The sequence below is a fragment of the Schistocerca cancellata genome, chromosome 6 (assembly GCF_023864275.1).
Source record: "Schistocerca cancellata isolate TAMUIC-IGC-003103 chromosome 6, iqSchCanc2.1, whole genome shotgun sequence".
Lineage (NCBI taxonomy): Eukaryota > Metazoa > Arthropoda > Insecta > Orthoptera > Acrididae > Schistocerca > Schistocerca cancellata.
This window is the reverse complement of record NC_064631.1, coordinates 18,297,483-18,319,284: the sequence shown is the minus strand read 5'-3', so window position 1 is coordinate 18,319,284 and position 21,802 is coordinate 18,297,483. Positions and strand designations below refer to the sequence as shown.

Genomic DNA, 21,802 nt, shown 5'->3' with positions numbered 1-21,802 from the left:
GATACAATAAAGGATCTGTTTGAAAAATTTCAACGGACTGGGAACGTGACGGATGAACGTGCTGGAAAGGTAGGGCGACCACATACGGCAACCACAGAGGGCAACGCGCAGCTAGTGCAGCAGGTGATCCGACAGTGGCCTCGGGTTTCCGTTCGCCGTGTTGCAGCTGCGGTCCAAATGACGCCAATGTCCACGTATCGTCTCATGCGCCAGAGTTTACACCTCTATCCATACAAAATTCAAACGCGGCAACCTCTCAGCGCCGCTACCATTGCTGCACGAGCGACGTTCGCTAACGATATAGTGCACAGGATTGATGACGGCGATATGCATGTGGGCAGCATTTGGTTTACTGACGAAGCTTACTTTTACCTGGACGGCTTCGTCAATAAACAGAACTGGCGCATATGGGTAACCGAAAAGCCCCATGTTGCAGTCCCATCGTCCCTGCATCCTCAAAAAGTACTGGTCTGGGCCGCCATTTCTTCCAAAGGAATCATTGGCCCATTTTTCAGATCCGAAACGATTACTGCATCACGCTATCTGGACATTCTTCGTGAATTTGTAGCGGCTCTGCGACACTGCGAACACCTCGTGGTTTATGCAAGATGGTGCCCGGCCACATCGCACGGCCGATGTCTTTAATTTCCTGAATGAATATTTCGATGATCGTATGATTGCTTTGGGCTATCCGAAACATACAGGAGGCGGCGTGGATTGGCCTCCCTATTCGCCAGACATGAACCCCTGTGACTTCTTTCTGTGGGGACACTTGAAAGACCAGGTGTACCGCCAGAATCCAGAAACAATTGAACAGCTGAAGCAGTACATCTCATCTGCATGTGAAGCCATTCCGCCAGACACGTTGTCAAAGGTTTCGGGTAATTTCATTCAGAGACTACGCCATGTTATTGCTACGCATGGTGGATATGTGGAAAATATCGTACTATAGAGTTTCCCAGACCGCAGCGCCATCTGTTGTTGACAATTGTAACTACTGTAATTTCGAAAGTTTGTCTGCCTGAAAATGTACTGTTGTCCCAAGCATATTGCAACAAACGGTGTATTTCTATCGCTGCTCGTTTAGTTTGTATTGCCGTTTCAAATATACCGGTCATTTTTGAAACACCCTGTACGACGTAACGGTGGTTAATCTTGAACTTAGTTTCATATAACGTAGCTAATCATCTGAATACCTTAATTACCGTCGGTACAGCAATAATTATTGTGGCTGATGTAAACTACGCTCATGTATCAACATCCATTCCTACAGTAAATATATGGTGTTTTAGCAACAAACTATTCTCAATAAAAATAATACAACCTTCCAGACACACACAGGTATGCGCCGGAACACAGAGTGAATAAACGTAGTGGGACGTGAAAACTATGACACTAATAATCCGTAACGACGGAGGTTAAGCGTTCGGCGTATTTGTACGACAGGTAGGTAAAGGGATATCGCTGGAAATTCGTAGGGGTCCCTGTGGTGGCTTCCGACCGGGCTCTAAGAGTGATGGGCTGCTAAGAGCCGGTGAATGAATTGGCCCAGAGCTTCCGTGGAGCGAACTGCCGCAGTATTGGCTTGCGCTGCCCTATATAGCAGAGGCGCGGAGAAACTCGTGTCGATCCAGTTCTGCAGGTGTGACACGGCGGAGGAAATAGGTCCGTAGACGGAGGATCTCTGGTGGCGCTTGTGCTGCCGTCTGACGTCTTTGCGATAGACGCAGTCCGGGGAGGCAACACCTCGTACATATGCAAACCCTTGATACTTCAGTGTCTGATGGGTTGCCGACTGTTAAGGCGAACGGCTGATACATGGCACCCAGGCCAAAAGAGGGACGTCGAAATTTTTGACTGAATAAAGTTTTGACGAACTAGGTTCTTGACGTTGTTCAGTATCACACAAAACACAGTAATGGTAACAGATAAAGTATTAGCCCGACCACTGTGGGAAATGAAAATAAACGGAGCGAGTACTGGGACAGTGAGGTGCCTCTGGCCTAGAGGCCTGCAGCTCTCGTGGGATTCGGGTCTCTCCTTAGCCTAGCCCAGCTACTTCCTTAGTAGCTCTCAGTGTTAAAGAAATTTTGAACAAAGCATTTTGTCACAAAGTCCAAATGTGAATACTAGCTGACATTCATGAAATGATCATTAATTTAAGTTACACTCCTAGAAATGGAAAAAAGAACACATTGACACCGGTGTGTCAGACCAACCATACTTGCTCCGGACACTGCGAGAGGGCTGTACAAGCAATGATCACACGCACGGCACAGCGGACACACCAGGAACCGCGGTGTTGGCCGTCGAATGGCGCTAGCTGCGCAGCATTTGTGCACCGCCGCCGTCAGTGTCAGCCAGTTTGCCGTGGCATACGGAGCTCCATCGCAGTCTTTAACACTGGTAGCATGCCGCGACAGCGTGGACGTGAACCGTATGTGCAGTTGACGGACTTTGAACGAGGGCGTATAGTGGGCACGCGGGAGGCCGGGTGGACGTACCGCCGAATTGCTCAACACGTGGGGCGTGAGGTCTCCACAGTACATCGATGTTGTCGCCAGTGGTCGGCGGAAGGTGCACGTGCCCGTCGACCTGGGACCGGACCGCAGCGACGCACGGATGCACGCCAAGACCGTAGGATCCTACGCAGTGCCGTAGGGGACCGCACCGCCACTTCCCAGCAAATTAGGGACACTGTTGCTCCTGGGGTATCGGCGAGGACCATTCGCAACCGTCTCCATGAAGCTGGGCTACGGTCCCGCACACCGTTAGGCCGTCTTCCGCTCACGCCCCAACATCGTGCAGCCCGCCTCCAGTGGTGTCGCGACAGGCGTGAATGGAGGGACGAATGGAGACGTGTCGTCTTCAGCGATGAGAGTCGCTTCTGCCTTAGTGCCAATGATGGTCGTATGCGTGTTTGGCGCCGTGCAGGTGAGCGCCACAATCAGGACTATATACGACCGAGGCACACAGGGCCAACACCCGGCATCATGGTGTGGGGAGCGATCTTCTACACTGGCCGTACACCACTGGTGATCGTCGAGGGGACACTGAATAGCGCACGGTACATCCAAACCGTCATCGAACCCATCGTTCTACCATTCCTAGACCGGCAAGGGAATTTGCTGTTCCAACAGGACAATGCACGTCCGCATGTATCCCGTGCCACCCAACGTGCTCTAGAAGGTGTAAGTCAACTACCCTGGCCAGCAAGATCTCCGGATCTGTCCCCCATTGAGCATGTTTGGGACTGGATGAAGCGTCGTCTGACGCGGTCTGCACGTCCAGCACGAACGCTGGTCCAACTGAGGCGCCAGGTGGAAATGGCATGGCAAGCAAAGAAATTCGTTGGGCTGAAATAAATGTGACTGATTTTGAAATTGAGTCCCAAAGCTTCCATTACAATGTGTACGGACAGAGATAAAATAAAAACTGAAGGATTAACTGCAAAAGGAGCTTCCGTCTAACCAAATCTATTCTCAGAAGTCTCAAAAGACGTTCTTAGATCCTTAAAGGAGGATGAAGACTCATACCTGAATCAGGTTCGGTTTGCGGAAGCGTCCACAACGAATGAGAAAGAAATTGTCGATTGTTTGCTTTTGTCTCGGCTACTATTGCCGACGGGCTGTTTAATAATTTTTCAGATGTTTCGTCAGCACGAGATCTGGCATTATGAAAGATTAACCCTGGTGGCGGTTGCAGGTTGAAGCTTCTCGTGCTGGCAAATTGTCAGAAAAATCGTTAACTAAACGTCGGCCGGAGATCCCGTGGTTGAAGCCAACAGGCGATGCGCCAAGAAGTGGCCAGGAAAACAGTTTTAACACACTTACAAGAAGTATAGAGTTGTACACAAGCGACAGATCGAAACTCAGTAGTAAAAATAAGGATGTATTCCAAAGAACCAGTTGACGAGTTTTTACGTTAGCAGTAGTTAAAAAAACTGACTGGATGGACAGCAGAAAAGGAAGAATGACTAAAAGCGCTGCCAGTAAACTAAAGGGCGTTTTCAAATCCAAGCCCCGTGACGTGTCTTGAGCTGGAGGTCCGCGCTCAGCGTGTGGCATCAGTTTCGACGGCGAATGGTGGACCCTTAATGCGGAAACCTTTTAAAAGCAGAACTTTTCAACGGGCAGTGGAGAGATGCATGCTGACAATTTACTACAGACACAGGAAAACCAATGGACTGAGGAGGAGAGCAGAGTGGCAGACGTTGTGCCATACAGTAGAAAGCGAACGTGTACTGCTGCCTATCTTGAAAACCAGCATAAACATTCTGGCTTCTGTTGAATGCAATGGACAATATTCATAAGGTGCAATAGGGAATTGTTTCTTGGCAGGGGACACTATGCCAAGACAAAAATGATCATTAGTAGGCGAATAGCGACATGTTTCAAATCAGATCTGCAGAAAACGAAATATTTTGAGTACTGAAATGAATTACTGTATGAAAAAATGCTACAAATCATCGTCAAGCTAAGTGTGTTGTCATAAGTAGGTGTTTATAGGCAAAGAGAAGTTTGTGCATAAAAGAATTTTTCTGGGAGACTATTAAACACTCACATGGAATAGAGGAATGTTTTGGAAACTGTACACCATGACAATTGCATTATGTGTGACTGAAAAGTGGGCTATTGTTCACAGGAAAACAACATGGAAGCATTTAGAACGCAGCAGCATAAGGGGTATTAAGAGTGTAGCGGACTGATGCATAAAGTAGAGGGGTACGGCAAAAATAGACGAGGAAAAAATGTTTAGAACTAGCGGAAGAAATGACGGTTTGCTGAGGCATCTGCTGTGGTGTAAATAGATAAGAGATTATTAGTAAAGGTAGGAAGGAATAAAGCACAGTATCAAACTAGTCAGCTATAAAAATTATTACAGAAGATAGCGTAGACTTACGAGCAGTCACTGTCTTACTCGTTGTGGTAACAGATTTAGAAAGTTTCAAGCTATAAGTACGAGGTGTGTGAGAAAAGGCTGATATAAGTGTGAGCGATCTGGCAACGCTGTGTTGTTCTACTTGTGCACACCTGTGTGTTCATCACTTCCAAATGTTCAGGCCGAGTTTCAGCTCAATGCAGCCGTCTCGTCATTTTTGAGAGCGCCATCCGTGAAGTTGTGTTTTTGTAGTGTGGTACGAAAATGGAATAGTGGAATTTAGAGCAAGTTTCGCGTCAAACTTGGGAAATCTGCGATGTGACCTTTGAAAAGTTGGAACATGCATTAGAGAAAGATTCCTTATCAAGGGCTCAAGGTTTTCACTGGCACAGATCGTTCCTGGAAGGCCGAGAACACATTGAAGATGAACCTCGCTGAAGGAGACAAAACAACATCAAAAACCGACGAAAACGTCGGTGCTCTTGTGAGATCACATCCGCGTTTAACGAGGAGGAGGATGGGTGACAAAAAGTCAACGAAATGTTTTACGAAGATGTCCACGAAAGGCTCAGGAAAACGCTAACTAGTGAGATCGGATATTGCACACAAGTGGATGCTGCATGATGATAACGCACCATGTCACATGGCTACTTCCACGAAGGAGTTTTTAACCTCAAAAGGCGTTCCTATTGCCCACAAACCACCTTTTCAGCTGATCTGAGTCTTTATGACTTTTTGGAACATTGGCATTGAAAAATGTCTTAAAACGGCGTCATGGAGAACATTCAAAAGAATCTGACGAAAATGCTTAGACTCTGCCAGCTGAAGTCTTTCAGAGCTGCTAGTAAGACAGAACAAGGACTGCGCTCGTGTGTAGCCGCCGAGGGGAACTCCTCTGAAGGAGACAATACTGTCGGTTATAAAAATAAAGACTTTGGTAGATAAACAATAAGTCTCATTACTTTTCTCATATACTACATATAACTGAAGCGTTTTTAAAATAACCGTGAAGATTTTTACTTATATTGCCTACTGAGGAAACTAATGAGACGAATTATTGACAAAATACACTGACCAGTCAGAACATTGTGACCACCTATCTATTCCGACTTAGGAACGGATAAGAGTGGCTACGGGTCGTATCATGGAAGCAATGACTTGGTAGTTCACTGGAGGGAGCTGGCACTACATCACTCAAGTCGCCTAATTCCCGTAAACTCTGGGAAGGAAAGCGATGAACCCTGATTCCACTTTCAGTCTGCCGAGTTGGAATGCCAGTACGTCAATTGTAACTCGCCCCTGTGTTCATCGAACCACTGCGTCACAGTCCTAGGCTTGTAACACGGCGCATTGTCTTGTCGAAAAATACCGCTGCCATTGGGAAACGTGAAGGACTGTACGTGGTCTGCAAGCAGCGTAATCGTTGGCGATCACGGTGCCTTCCACGAGCTCCACTGGATCCACGGATGACCACTCGAATCAGGTCACAATGGAGCCGCCGCCAGCTTGTCTCCATCCCACAGTACAGGTGTCAAGGAGCTGTTGCCCTGGAAGACGAACGATTCGGGCTCTTCCATCGACACGATGAAGAAGGTATCGGGATTTATCTGACAAAATGACGCTCTGGCACTGTAGCAATGTCCATTACCGATGGCCACGCGCCCACGTCGGTCGTAGCTGCCGATGTCGCGGTCCTAACATTGGGACACGCACGGGCCGTCGGCTACACGGACCCATCGTTAGGAGTGCTCAGCGTGCTGTGTGTTTAGACACACTTGTACTCTGGCCAGCAGCAAAGTCAGAGATGTTAGCGGTGCCGCAGTTCGCCGCGTGTTCTATTTTACTTGTCAGTGTAGCCTACGACGTCCGACATGTGTTATGAGGTGTGACCGCCTGGACGTGGTTCGACCTCGGTTTCGTCACGTGTTGAAGACACTCACCACAGCAATCCCCGTACACCCGACAAGTCGTGCAGTTTCCAAAATGCTTGTGCCGAACCTGCAGGCTATCGGCCAGACTTGCCCATTCTACACGCGGACAACAAGCTGACTGACACTACGTGCATCGTGTGTGTCTCTTCCTAGCAGTCACTCCTCACCGGGTGACAGCTTTATTCCGATAGTAGGTCGGTAGTCTTAATGTTCTGGCCGATCAGTGTGTGATTTGCAACGTACCTGAGGAACTCTGACATCTTGGGACTGAGGAAGAGCAGACGGAAGCCGAAGCTACTCTTGAGCCCCGGCGCGAACACCTTCTTCCCCCAGTTGCGGAAGACGGCGTCCGGGTTGCGCTGGCTGTCGGACTCGACGCCGAAGCCGACGGAGACGATGACGTCGGTGGTGAAGCGCGCCGCCAGGTCGCGCACCTCCGCGGGGGCGCCGCCCGCCGCCACCTGCTCCAGCACCGCCGACAGCTCGCGGCCGCAGTCCGCGATCGTCTGCGGCAGGGGCGGCGCCCGTCAGCCGGCCTTCTCGCTACCACAAACACAGGGGCGGCGAGCGATGCGCGAGGCGTGTTTCTCACGTAAGTAGCGTTTTGAAATTAAAAAAAACACGTGCTATGATATCTCAATAACTTTATTTTTACATGAAAGCCTGTACCTTAATCTACGCACTGACGCCATTACAGTCTGATTCTTCCTTGTTTACGTTGTGTACTGAGTGTTTAAGATGCCTCCGATAAGTGTGAGTCCCGCTGACTGTGAAGTACGGGCTGTTATAAGACTTTTTAGTGCTAAACGCCTAAAAGTGATCTTAGACTTGTCAGAGTACCGGAGGAGCTGCACTCCTGCGTTTGTTTTTACCTCCTTATTTTATGATATTTTAAACCAGCAACCCGACCATGTACCAGTATTTACCGATGGCTCTAAACAGGGGGACTCTGTTGGTTGACCGAGCGGGGTGGCGCAGTGGTTAGACACTGGACTCGCATTCGGGAGGACGACGGTTCAATCCCGCGTCCGGCCATCCTGATTTAGGTTTTCCGTGATTTCCCTAAATCACTCCAGGCAAATGTCGGGATGGTTCCTCTGAAAGGGCACGGCCGACTTCCTTCCCTAATCCGATGAGACCGATGACCACGCTGTCTGGTCTCCTTCCCCAAACCAACCAACCAACCAATCTGTTGGTTGTGCTGTTGTTTTCCCTGATCGAGTCGTCAAGTTACGGCTTCCTGCAGCGTTTACCATCTTTGATGCCGAATTGTTTGCGATCTTGCGGGCATTGGAGCAGATGAGATGTGTTCCCAGTCTTAAGTTTCTCATCTGTTCTGACTCCCTGAGTGCCCTTCAGACCATGCAACACTTGTACCCAGCGGATACGGTCGTCCAGAACATCCACGATGCCCTACTCCACCTGCAACGGCAGGGGAACGAGGTTTCTTTCAGCTGGGTGCCGGGGCACGTGGGTATTAGGGGAAACGAACTGGCGGATGTGGCTGCCAAAGATGCATGTTCCCTCCCTCATGTTGTTGAATGTGCCGTCCCCCTCCATGCTGTTACCTCCCTTTTGCGTTTTCGTGTTATGCGTCAATGGGAAGAGGAGTGGCTGGCAGTCGGTGAAAATAAGCTGCGTCTGGTCAAGGCCACCACGCGGCCATGGCGTACGTCCAACCAGTCCTGCAGGCGGGATGAGGTTCTCCTCACTCGCCTCCGCATCGGGCACAGTCCCTTAACGCACGGTTTTTTACTCCGGCGGGAGGACCCCCCAATCTGCAGTGCTTGTGGCGTCCAGATTACGGTCCGCCACATTTTACTTGACTGTCCTTTATTCTCTGACCAGAGGGCGGTGGTTTCCTTGCCACCGGATTTGCCCTCTATTTTGCAAGACGACGCAACGATTGTGGTTAAGGTCTTACGGTTTTGTGTCCTGTCCAATTTGTTGCCTCGGATTTTAGGGAGAGGATTTTAATGTGCTGCTGGGTGACTGGCTCACCCAGGCTTTCCCTAAGAGGTCCGCCAGTCACGATTACCTACTTGTTTCACTTCGATTTCTGTTCTCTTTTCCTTGTGTTTCCTTTCCTCTTTTAGTGCGTTTCTTCTCCTCTTGTTTTGCCTCCGTATGTGAGGATTTGGAACTGCGTCAGGTCTGTGTCTTTTAGCCGTTCTCCTTGTTCGGTGTCCGTCTTCGTCCCTTCACTGCATGTGTTCCTGTTTCTATGCGTTTGGGCGCTGATGACCACGCTGTTTAGCGCCCGAAAACCTCAAACCACACACACACACACACACATCGATATTCATCGTGAGATCTGTGCAGTGATGGAATGGTAAGAAAGTGGGTGAGAGCATTTAAAGCATGTGCATGACGAACAACGGAGTGGGCGTCCTTCGGTCGTTAATGAAAGTTTGGTGCAGGGAGTGGACAATAAGGTGAGAGAAAACAGACGCTTTACCATTTCCTCCTTGCGGGATGACTTTCCTATGTTTCTCGCAGTGTTCTGTATGGCATTGTGAACGAGCAATTGAATTACCGAAAATTGTGCGCACGTTGGGTACCGAAAATGTTGACGGATGTGCACAAAACCAAACGTTTAGACACTGCATTAACTTTCCTTGAACGGTACCACAACGAAGGTGATGATTTCTTAAGCCAAATCGTTGTGGGCGATGAAACATGGGTGGCCTACGTCACACCAGAATCAAAGCAACAGTCCATGGAAGTTGAGCAAGGGCTTCGTTTTGCTGCAAGACAATGCCCGTCCGCATGTGACGAATCAGACCAAAGATATCATCAGATCTTTTCGATGGGAAACTGTAGATCATCCTCCGTACAGCCCAGATCTTGCGCCCAGTGGCTTCCATCTGCACCTGCACTTGAAGAAACACCTGGGCGGTCAGCGTCTTCAAGACGATGACGAAGTCAAAGCAGTGCTGATGCAGTTGTTAACAAGTCAGGCGGCAGACTTCTATGACGAGGGTATTCAAAAACTGGTACAACTTTATGACAGGTGCCTCAATATTGACGGAAATTATGTAGAAAAGTAGATTTAAGGTACAGGCTTTCATGTAAAAATAAAATTATTGAGATATCTTAGCACGTATTTTTTTAATTTCAAAGCGGTACTTAACTTAAAAAACACGCCTCGTAAAATTGACCTAGAAAATGCGTTTAGACATTCGTTTTGCTGAGGAGATAGCGAGCTTATTGGCTCCTAAAACAGACCTACCAATTCTGGAATTAAAAAGATTAATAAATCAATCGACTACAGGAACTAACTTTCTTCAACCAGTAAGTACCGACAATGCCACGATCGCTTGCTGGAACATCAACTGGACGGGGCTCACAGTTTTCCTTTTCATCATTCAGCTAACATGAAAATCTCACAAGATGATGACTTCCCTTAAAATTGGAGCCGTTACTTTCAAACGTGCCCTGGGAGCACGCTCATGTGGGTTTCTCAGATTGTCGGGATGCTCGAAGAACTGGCGCCAGACAACACCTGCACCTTAAGCTCGAAGCATCCCCTCCCCCCCCCCCCCCATGCGTCTGGGGGCGTCTGCTCGCCCGTCCTGTCCCGGCACCACGTCGCCTACTGAGGACTGCCACAGGGACTTGCTTCTGCCCTCAGCTGTACGCAGTCGCTCGATGTCGGACGTGTTGCTTCGTGTGTAGCCGAAACGTAGCCATTATCACCGTAACACAGGGTGGCGCAAATAAAAGCGACCCAGACAAGTGTATACGATTGGACCTGAATGTGTGACGCGCACACCTCGTTACGCCCTCCACATCCACACCTGTTCTGAGCGTAGTGAGTGAAGCAGTACAGAGGGGACGGTGGTACCCACAGTTCATGGTGTTCATTGTGCAAAATTACGTGTCAGCAAAGTCGTGAAGACGGTGTAGTCAATTTTTAGCTGAGAAGTTTAATGGTGTCAAACTGCCACGCAACGCGGAGTCAGAAAATGGGGTCACACAGGATCTGTTTTGAACAAGTCAAAAAAACATTCCGAAACTCATCCGCACACTACAAAATGTGGCTCCAGTTCACCAGAAAATGCTTCAGAGTCCTAACAGATCAAGTCTACGCCTGTCGCAAGAGAGCAGCGTAACACGTCTATCGTGCGAACGAATACTTCACTTGCACCTGCTCGTGCACCCCTACCGACTATCTGTTGTTCCTGTATTAAAACCGGCACATGCTCCTCAGCGCCCGTGGTTTTTTGAGTGGCCGTTCACTGAGATGACAACGAATGAGTTGGGCTGGTTTCACCTAAACGGTTATGTCAGCTCACAGATTCATAGTTTCTCGACAGCGGCGCGTCCACATAACTTCCTCGAAAGTGTGTGCAGTGTCTGCATGTCGCATTATTGGTCCCACGTTCTTTTATCAGACACTGCCTTTGGCGTGTTACATTGTCAACATTTTGAAACAACTTGTGGCAACAGTAATGGAGGAGGAAAAGACCTACTATTACTTCTAACAGGATGGAGCAACTGCCCATACAGCCGACCGAACCTCGGAGCACATTTACACAACCTTCACGCGTGACAGAATTGTTAGCAGAGGTCAGTCTGGCCGCGGCCCCATCTAATACTTTTGAGCTAGAAAAAATTTCAACGAATGATTCAATACAAGTATGTGAGAATGTGTGTGAGTACGCAGGGGAGAGGGAACATACCCATTACTGGACAAACTGGAAAGGATCAGTTGCAAACAGGGGACAGACAATATGGACGCCAGTCTCATTTTTGTACTGAACAATACGGCGAGTTATTAAGTTTCAAAACTGCCTACATTTTGTATGAAAAGAATGCGCCAGAATAATAATCTAATCTTGGACAGTACATGGAACTATCGCTACACGTTAACCTAACAATTTCATGATCAGTTGCTACTGAAGTCTTTCAAATACTAACTAAGATGACTCATATGTATATTCAGGGGCGGGCAGTATGTCTGCTGTTCCAACTATTAATTGCATGAGTCAGTTACCAAATCCATCAATTATAATAGGTATTACTATAAAGAATTGTATTACAAATGTTTGGGCTATAATAATACCATTAAAGATTTGGTCATCTCTGATTAAAGATCTGGGTTGTCGTAATTTAGCACATATAAGTATTCTTACTGATGTTCCTACTTTTCCTGCTCATGCACCAAATAGAAAGTATGAAGCACTATTGTCCCTATGGTTTGTTGAGAATAACCATTTTTGTAGTAAAATGACTGATGTTATAGTTGGTGGATTATTAAACTATTCATGAGATTTTTCTATCTTACCATTATTGGTGTTATATTCAATTATGATTCTAGAGTGCAGTTTTAGAGGTTTGAAGATTTACTAAGACCTAAAAGATTGTTCTTGTAATTATAACTTTGAACATTATTAGTTCATTTAACTTAAGTTGTTTGATAATGAACTGAAGCTTAATTTTTAAATCAGTCCCATTGTTGAAATTACTATCGTTATAGGAAGAACGAATATTGATTTTTAAGACTTAATTTTTATTGATAATGAGTTTTCTATGCATGATATAATGAGTGTTGAAAATCTAGTGTGTGTGTAATAATTAAGTGTAATGGTAGTTAATACTACTATAACTGTTATAGGAGTTGTTATGTTATTTTCCATAAGCGATTATCCAGGTTAATGGGGGTAGTCTGAATGGTTAATAAAAAACAGATACATTTGTTCTGGAATCCAAGAGTTAAAAACCCAAGGAAGGGGGTGGGGGTAACCCCCAAGTGATAGTAGTGATAGGAATATTATAAATTTAATATCTGTTTTCACATTTCTTGCCAAATAAACATGATTTATGAAGAACAAATTTAGTAGCTTATATAACAAAACTGCAATAAATCTTAGTAGGGAGTAGAAGTTCATAAGTACTTTCTCTGACAGTTAACGATCTAATTATTCATCCCAGATTGTTGAGTGATGAATATGCCAGAAGCTGCCTTATTGACATTTGATTTAATACCCTATGGCTCCAATAATAATTCTTAGAATTATAATTATTCAAATGGCTGTTTGTATTTGAATGCACTATGAGACTACTATTATTGGAGCAATTTTTTGTCTTGTTATTACTGTTAGGCAATTATTTCAACTTGATGCACCTGTAACTTCTGGAAATCAAAAGTGAAATGTAAACCCTCAATCTTTAATAATAATTTAGATCTGATTATTATTGATGGATAAGTTCTATTTCCCATCGTATTGGGTATTTTATTGCAATCATCAAAATTGGAAGTAATAATATTGTTGATGTTATTGCTTGGATAATAAAATATTTAATTAATGATTCATGCATTATTATATTTCTATTTCTTGTTAACAGGGGGATATATGAGAGAAGGTTGATCTCCAATACCTATTCAGTCTTCAAATCTGGAGTTTGATGAGATGCAACAGGATCGTTCCTACCATTAATTTTGAGAGCATGAGAAGTTTTGTAGAATAATTGGTCATTAAAAAGAGGGGACTGATACGTCTATAAATAGAGTATGGACTCATAACCTTAATGTGCTTACCTTTTTATATTACATTAAGGTGTGTGATCGACATTAGTTTTTGATATTAAGGGAGGTAGTTTAATTCTTTCTTTTGTAATTTTTGTTTACCTAATTTACCCCTTAATCAGGCACTTCATATTGTCATTTAACATATAAATTAGAAGTATTTTTAAATTTGTATATCTATGGTTTTCTTTGTTTTTTGTTAATTTTATTTTTCCTTAGGGCATTCCATGTTTTTAAAGGTCTTATTATCAATAATTTATTTTAATATATTAAATTTAACTGAATATATACTTTATTAATATCACTTGATTATTTTAAGTCATATATGTTTATTAAAAATTATAGCTACAGTGTTTTTTAGAGAGGAAGAATTTATTGCATATTAAGATGAATAATTACATGAAATTAAATGTTTTAAAATATACTCATAGTATAAATATTGTTATGTTAATATAATCAGTTACCTTAATTACAATAATACGATTAATAGTTATAACACTTATAATAGTTAAAATAAAAATATTTAAATTAACATAAAAGGAAGCTTCTTCATCTCCCAGTACCTACTGCAACCTACATCATTCTGAATCTGCTTAGTGTATTCATCTCTTGGTCTCCCTCTACGATTTTTACCCTCCACGCTTCCCTGCAATACTAAATTGGTAATCCCTTGATGCCTCAGAACATGTCTTATCAACAAATTCCTTCTTCTAGTGAAGTTGCGCCACAAACTCCTCTTCTCCCCAGTTCTGTTCAATACCTCCTCATTAGTTACATGATCTACCCATCTAATCTTCAGCATTCTTCTGTAGGACCACATTTCGAAAGCCTCTATTCTCTTCTTGTTCCAACTATTTATCGTCCATGTTACACTTCCTTACATGCCTACACTCCCTACAAATACTTTCAAAAACGACTTCCTGACACTTAAATCTATACTCGATGTTAACAAATTTCTCTTCTTCAGAAACGCTTTCCTTGCCATTGCCAGTCTACATTTTATATCCTCTCTACTTCGACCATCATCAGTTATTTTGCTCCCCAAATAGCAAAACTCCTTTACTACTTTAAGTGTCTCATTTCCTAATCTAATTCCCTCAGCATAACAATGCAATTTGTATGGGTGAGAGTTCACCATATCTCCAGGCGACAAATGTTCGTAATTTGTTTGTAGAACTTTATGGACAGTTCGGGCGAATGATTACGCTATCTAAATCGCCCGACTGAAACCCATCTAACATTTGTGGGATGTAATTGAGAGGTCAGTTTGTGCACAAAACGCTGCACCCTGCAACACTTTCGCTGTTCTGCGCGGCTATAGAGGCATCTCGGCTCGGTATTGCTCTACGGGACCTCTGACTAGTCGTGGCGCGATGTCCACGTCCAACTTGTGCAGTACTCCAGGCGAAAGCGGGTCCGACGTGGTATTGCGCGGTATGCCACGGCTTTTGCCACCTCGGTGTACTGTGTGATTCGGTTAGGGGCGCGCACAGCGGAGGGCTGGGTGCGGCGGCGGCGTCACCTGGAACATGAAGCGCAGCTTGCCCGACGTGAAGGCGGGCGTGAGCTTGGCTCGGCGCGCGCGCCACTCGGCGCCGCGCAGGAAGAACAGCTGCCGGTTGACGGGCTCCTCGTCGTCCAGGTAGACGCCGCGGTCGTGGAAGGCGCCGAAGTCGCGCACCAGCACCCGCCGCACCAGGTCCGGGTCGCGCACCAGCAGCACCGGCCGGCCCACCGAGTACAGCCCCACGAAGCGCTCACCTGGCGACACGGCGGCAGGCGTGCAGTGCGTGGGCGTGGGCGGGTGGCGCGCCAGGACTGCACTCTCCAGCGAGCTCCCCACACCGACTGGCTACAGTTGTCTACATTAAATTTTACTTTTTCTTAATTAGAACAGAAATACTTTTCCGCAGTCGAAACTTCATGTACACATTTGTGATGTTCAATGCTTTTATCGTGTACAAGTGTTGCCAACTTGGGCCGCTATAAAAACGTCAACCAATCATTGTAGCAGTGTACAGCAACCTGTGACCACCAGAATACGCGGAAGTTGTTGTACTCCACTATATAAATGAATGTCAATTATTGGATGACCAGCCAATTTATTGCAGAAGTGACCATTTCAAAATTAGTTATTTTAGTCCATAAAAAGAAGCCAAGGGCACAAAGTATATTTTGGAAACAGGTATATATTTCTGTATAAATCTCGCATCCAAAATCTTAAAAATCATCTTAGAGCATTGCAGCACAAAAGAAAATTTTTCTTCCTCTAGAAAAAATACAGATCCGAAAGATGTTTTCCAAATATACACGTACACACACACACGCAGACACACACACACACACATCTCCCATATCGAAGCTGCTTTCGTGAGAGAACGAAAAACTTCAGTAGCTTTTGTAGATTTAACTGCTGCTTACGATACAGTAAGGTTGGACAGACTAATGTTAAAGCTAAACCAAGCTGTGCCTTGCTTAATGACTATCGACGGTGTTGTTTAATATGTTCTAAGACAGGTATTTCCGAGTCTGCCATCACGACAAACGAGGAAATCATTTACACTCAAAAATGATCTACTGCAACGGCCTCTCTTGGCTCCGCTGTTGTTCAGCCTCCATATAAGTGAGACGTGAGAAACTCTGCCCAGTAAGTTTTGCTGTGGAGATGACAGTAACACAACAACGGCCTGGCGGATGAAGGAAATGTGTTCATACAATACTTAAGATTACTTGCCGACTACTACAGAAACTGGAGATTATACCTTAACCCAACAAAGCTAGAGGGACAGCTTCCGACATCAACAACTGCTTTGCAAATCAGCCGCCAAATGTCAACTTCTGTAAGAAAACGATTAAAAACAACCGTCACCCAAAGTACCTTGGAATCACTTTGGAACGTTAACTACCATTCAGGACCCACCTCACGTCACTTGCAGATAAATGAAAGACCAGGAACTCGGTTATACAGAAACATGATGGAACTTCTTGAGGGGCTCTACGTCACACTCTCCATACTGTTGCGTTGTATCTTGAATACTCTGTGGCTGAATATTGCGCGTCAATACGGTACGACAGTGTCCATGACAGTAAGGCACAATTGAACGATACTATGAGAACCACAACAGGCACCTTGAGGTCAGATCTTCTGCCTCGGCTGTCTGTTCTCAGTAACTTCGCTCCACCGCAGTTTTGACGACAGGAAGCAATAACGTGTGAATGGGACAGGAAGCAATAACATGTGAATCGGGACACAGTAATAACTTGGAGATTTCCAAGAAATTCTGCTCCGTCCATCCAGCATGCATCTTAAGTAAACCGTGGTGGACAACGCAGAAGATGTGTGGAAGGATAAATTGAAAAAGAATACAAACATACATCGTCGTGGCCTCCAAACCCCCCCCCCCCCCCCCACTTGTATCGGGGTTACAACTGCCTACAAGAACCTAGTGACAGCTGTACAGGATATGATGTGGACACGAAACAACTGACTCTTTCAAGTGCAAATGGGGACTCTCAGACTTCACATTACATGACTGTGAAACTTCAGGGCAGACAGTTGATCACGTTCTAGATGAATGTCCTAAGAGAAGTTTTGGTGGAGACCGGAAGGTTGCTTCCCCCGCAACACTGAAATGGATAGACTTCCTTGACATCACTCTATAAGGTCAACTGAAACCAGAGCTCTTGAATATTACTTTTTTATTTTATCGTGTAAATACTGGCGTGAAATATATATGTATATCCATACGATGAATAATAAGTACACTAGTCATTACAATACTGACTGACCACTAGACAAAAAACTAAGCAACGTCCTTTTAAAATTTTACGGATTGCGTAGATTCCACGAAAGTGTTCCACTGGGTTCAGATCGGGAACCTGGGAAGGTCAATTCATATTACCAATGTTATTCTGCACAAACCATTGTGTCACTTACGCTGTTTTATGACATGGCGCCCTATAGTAATAATACAGACAAACTGTCGATTACTCGGGTGGGACGAAGTCGCCCTGGTGCAGTTCTAATACTACACGAATAACTCACGGCCTTACACTCCGGCGGCAGTGACAGCGTCGATTTGGCTCCGGACTGCGCCTTTCAACGCCGCTGCCTCCACTGGTTTCGACTGATGTGGCAGAACGTCTTGCAGACATTCGGACACTCCATTCAAAGTATACCCAAGAGAGAGAGAGAGAGCAAGGCGTCACGAAGGCATGCCCCGTATTAACATCCGCCAATAGGTAGGCGGATGCCTTTGGCTATATGGTGTGTTATAAAGACTGGCATAAAAATTACGTTTTGAGTGCATTCCTCCTTGCCTGTCGGAGTAGCCGAGCGGTTCTAGGCGCTACAATCTGGAGCCGTGTGACGGCGACGGCGCAGGTTAGAATCTTGCCTCGGGCATGGATGTGTGTGATGTCCTTAGGTTAGTTAGGTTTAAGTAGTTCTAAGTTCTAGGGGACTGATGACTTCAGCAGTTAGGTCCCATAGTGCTCAGAGCCATTTGAACCATTTTGCATTCCTCCTTCAGATACTCGACCCTGAAATTACCCTGGTCCTCTTAAGCAGCCGAGGTGGGCTTTTGCTCCAACCTTGGCGTAAAATGTCTGTCAATCCCGTTTCCTTTGCTAGTTGTTGGTCGTTCGACAGGCGCACTCCGAACACCCTGTTCTGAGAGGCTCCGCGTCGCCTCGCCAGCTCCCTCCAGCAAGGTGTCCCAGCGGCCACACCGATTGCAGCGCCCAATGTTCTTTAAACACGTTTCCCTAGCTGAACCACATATTCGTGGTCGAAACTGGGTCTTAGAAATTTTCGATAAAACCTTAGCAGAATTGTCCTGTCTGTTCCCCAAGCTGTTTGACAGACACATTTAGAATGTGTCTGTCAAACAATATTTAGGTCTGTGAGCCACTTTGCTGTCATGTGTCTCAGGTATGGCAGCCGAGTAAGTAAAGTAGGCCCAGAAACGATACGCGTCTTTAAAAAAAGCTGGTCCTCTTTCTCAGTAAAGACAAATCAAAAGCAAAGCGCTAACGGTTAAAAAAGGACATCAGAAATTTGCAGCAATGCTTGGAGACGAGCTAAAACAAGACAAGCTGTCCACTAATATGGGGCGCTGAGCTGCTTCGTTGCTTGCGGCCGTCATAATAAAGTTAAAAGTAGTTGCAAATGTTTTCATAAGTTAGACACTACCATAGGGACACAGCTTTCTATTTCAAAACCATTCCGAGAACATATTGCCAACGCTGTATTTAAAATAATGTGTGGAAGGGAACGACACTGAGAATACTGATAAAAATCCTCATAGACGAATATGAGGATCCAACAAGTATCTTAACATTTTTCCACGTAAAAAAAAATTGTATTAGCTGAAGCGTGCTCAGAACATCCTATTTCATTTCCGTCTGCAGGAAGGTCAACTTATCGATGGTCAATCAGTATCTCGCAAATCCACACAGGAAGTGAATAAGGAACTGTATGGATTCTAAAATGCTGGCTAAGCGGGACTCGACCATCCGCTCAAGGGCAACACAATGGCCGCTACTCGGACAATTGTGATGCCTTCCTGGTTTGAGGAAGGCATTAAAATGGCCGCTCTTCACTAGTCAGAAAATTATCCAGATGCCCAGATGAGTCTGAAGAAAAAAAAAAAAGAGATTTTCTGTGCTCGTTCCTGTCAGGTTCGCAACATGTTGTAACCGACCCTATCGAGACCAGGTGATGTGCTACGAATCGGCACAACACTCCATCACTGGTGGGAACCAAGTCCCAGCCACCCGTCTCAATAACAATATTGTGGCGCTGAATGGTTGATGGCTGGATTGGTGAAATGTTCTGCTATTGTGTAACCTGCGTTGAAAGTTGCACTTCACAGGATTTTTTTTTTTTGGTCATCAGTCTACTGACTGGTTTGACGCGGCCCGCCACGAATTCCTTTCCTGTGCTAACCTCTTCATCGCAGAGTAGCACTTGCAACCTACGTCCTCAATTATTTGCTTGACATATTCCAATCTCTGTCTTCCTCTACAGTTTTTGTCCTCTACAGCTTCCTCTAGTACCATGGAAGTCATTCCCTCATGTCTTAGGAGATGTCCTATCATCCTGTCCCTTCTCCTTATCAGTGTTTTCCACATATTCCTTTCCTCTCCGATTCTGCGTAGAACCTCCTCATTCCTTACCTTATCAGTCCACCTAATTTTCAACATTCGTCTATAGCACCACATCTCAAATGCTTCGATGCTCTTCTGTTCCGGTTTTCCCACAGTCCATGTTTCAAATGGTTCAAATGGCTCTGAGCACTATGGGACTTAACTTCTAAGGTCATCAGTCCCCTAGAACTTAGAACTACTGAAACCTAACTAATCTAAGGACATCACACACATCCATGCCCGAGGCAGGATTCGAACCTGCGACCGCAGCAGTCGCGCGGTTCCAGACTGTAGCGCCTTTAACCGCTTGGCCACTCCGTCCATGTTTCACTACCATACAGTGCTGTACTCCAGACGTACATCCTCAGAAATTTCTTCCTCAAATTAAGGCCGATATTTGATATTAGCAGACATCTCTTGGCCAGAAATGCCTTTTTTGCCACAGCGAGTCTGCTTTTGATGTCATCCTTGCTCCGTCCTTCATTGGTTATTTTACTGCCGAGGCAGCAGAATTCATTAACTTCATTGACTTCGTGACCATCAATCCTGATGTTAAGTTTCTCGCTGTTCTCATTTCTACTACTTCTCATTACCTTCGTCTTTCTCCGATTTACTCTCAAACCATACTGTGTACTCATTAGACTGTTCATTCCTTTCAGCAGATCATTTAATTCTTCTTCACTTTCACTCAGGATAGCAATGTCATCAGCGAATCGTATCATTGATATCCTTTCACCTTGTATTTTAATTCCACTCCTGAACCTTTCTTTTATTTCCATCATCGCTTCCTCGATGTACAGATTGAAGAGTAGGGGCGAAAGGCTACAGCCTTGTCTTACACCCTTCTTAATACGAGCACTTCGTTCTTGATCGTCCACTCTTATTATTCCCTCTTGGTTGTTGTACATATTGTATATGACCCGTCTCTCCCTATAGCTTACCCCTACTTTTTTCAGAATCTCGAACAGCTTGCACCATTTTATATTGTCGAACGCTTTTTCCAGGTCGACAAATCCTATGAAAGTGTCTTGATTTTTCTTTAGCCTTGCTTCCATTATGAGCCGTAACGTCAGAATTGCCTCTCTCGTCCCTTTACTTTTCCTAAAGCCAAACTGATCGTCACCTAGCGCATTCTCAATTTTCTTTTCCATTCTTCTGTATATTATTCTTGTAAGCAGCTTCGATGCATGAGCTGTTAAGCTGATTGTGCGGTAATTCTCGCACTTGTCAGCTCTTGCCGTCTTCGGAATTGTGTGGATGATGCTTTTCCGAAAGTCAGATGGTATATTGCAAGACTCATATATTCTACACACCAACGTGAATAGTCGTTTTGTTGCCATTTCCCCCAATGATTTTAGAAATTCTGATGGAATGTTATCTATCCCTTTTGCCATATTTGACCGTAAGTCCTCCAAAGCTCTTTTAAATTCAGACTCTAATACTGGATCCCCTATCTCTTCTAAATCGACTCCTTTTTCTTCTTCTATCACATCAGACAAATCTTCACCCTCATAGAGGCTTTCAATGTATTCTTTCCACCTATCTGCTCTCTCCTCTGCATTTAAAAGTGGAATTCCCATTGCACTCTTAATGTTACCACCTTTGCTTTTAATGTCACCAAAGGTTGTTTTGACTTTCCTGTATGCTGAGTCTGTCATTCCAACAATCATATCTTTTTCGATGTCTTCACATTTTTCCTGCAGCCATTTCGTTTTAGCTTCCCTGCACTTCCTATTTATTTCATTCTTCAGCGCCTTGTACACTCCTGGAAACTGAAATAAGAACACCGTGAATTCATTGTCCCAGGAAGGGGAAACTTTATTGACACATTCCTGGGGTCAGATACATCACATGATCACACTGACAGAACCACAGGCACATAGACACAGGCAACAGAGCATGCACAATGTCGGCACTAGTACAGTGTATATCCACCTTTCGCAGCAATGCAGGCTGCTATTCTCCCATGCAGACGATCGTACAGATGCTGGATGTAGTCCTGTGGAACGGCTTGCCATGCCATTTCCAGCTGGCGCCTCAGTTGGACCAGCGTTCGTGCTGGACGTGCAGACCGCGTGAGACGACGCTTCATCCAGTCCCAAACATGCTCAATGGGGGACAGATCCGGAGATCTTGCTGGCCAGGGTAGTTGACATACACCTTCTAGAGCACGTTGGGTGTCACGGGATACATGCGGACGTGCATTGTCCTGTTGGAACAGCAAGTTCCCTTGCCGGTCTAGGAATGGTAGAACGATGGGTTCGATGACGGTTTGGATGTACCGTGCACTATTCAGTGTCCCCTCGAC

At 45.3% G+C, this 21,802-nt stretch overlaps 1 protein-coding gene across 1 annotated transcript in view; it reads right to left on the bottom strand.

Moving 5' to 3' along the window:
* LOC126190632 (cytochrome P450 6k1-like) overlaps window positions 1–21,802 on the bottom strand; it is a 174,294-nt gene that overhangs the window by 60,600 nt on the left and 91,892 nt on the right. The window contains exons 3-4 of the mRNA XM_049931050.1: window positions 14,867–15,105; window positions 7,056–7,318 (exon numbers count right to left, since the gene is read on the bottom strand). Coding sequence (XP_049787007.1) covers window positions 7,056–7,318; window positions 14,867–15,105 — 502 coding nt within the window. The remainder of the gene's footprint in view (window positions 1–7,055; window positions 7,319–14,866; window positions 15,106–21,802) is intronic.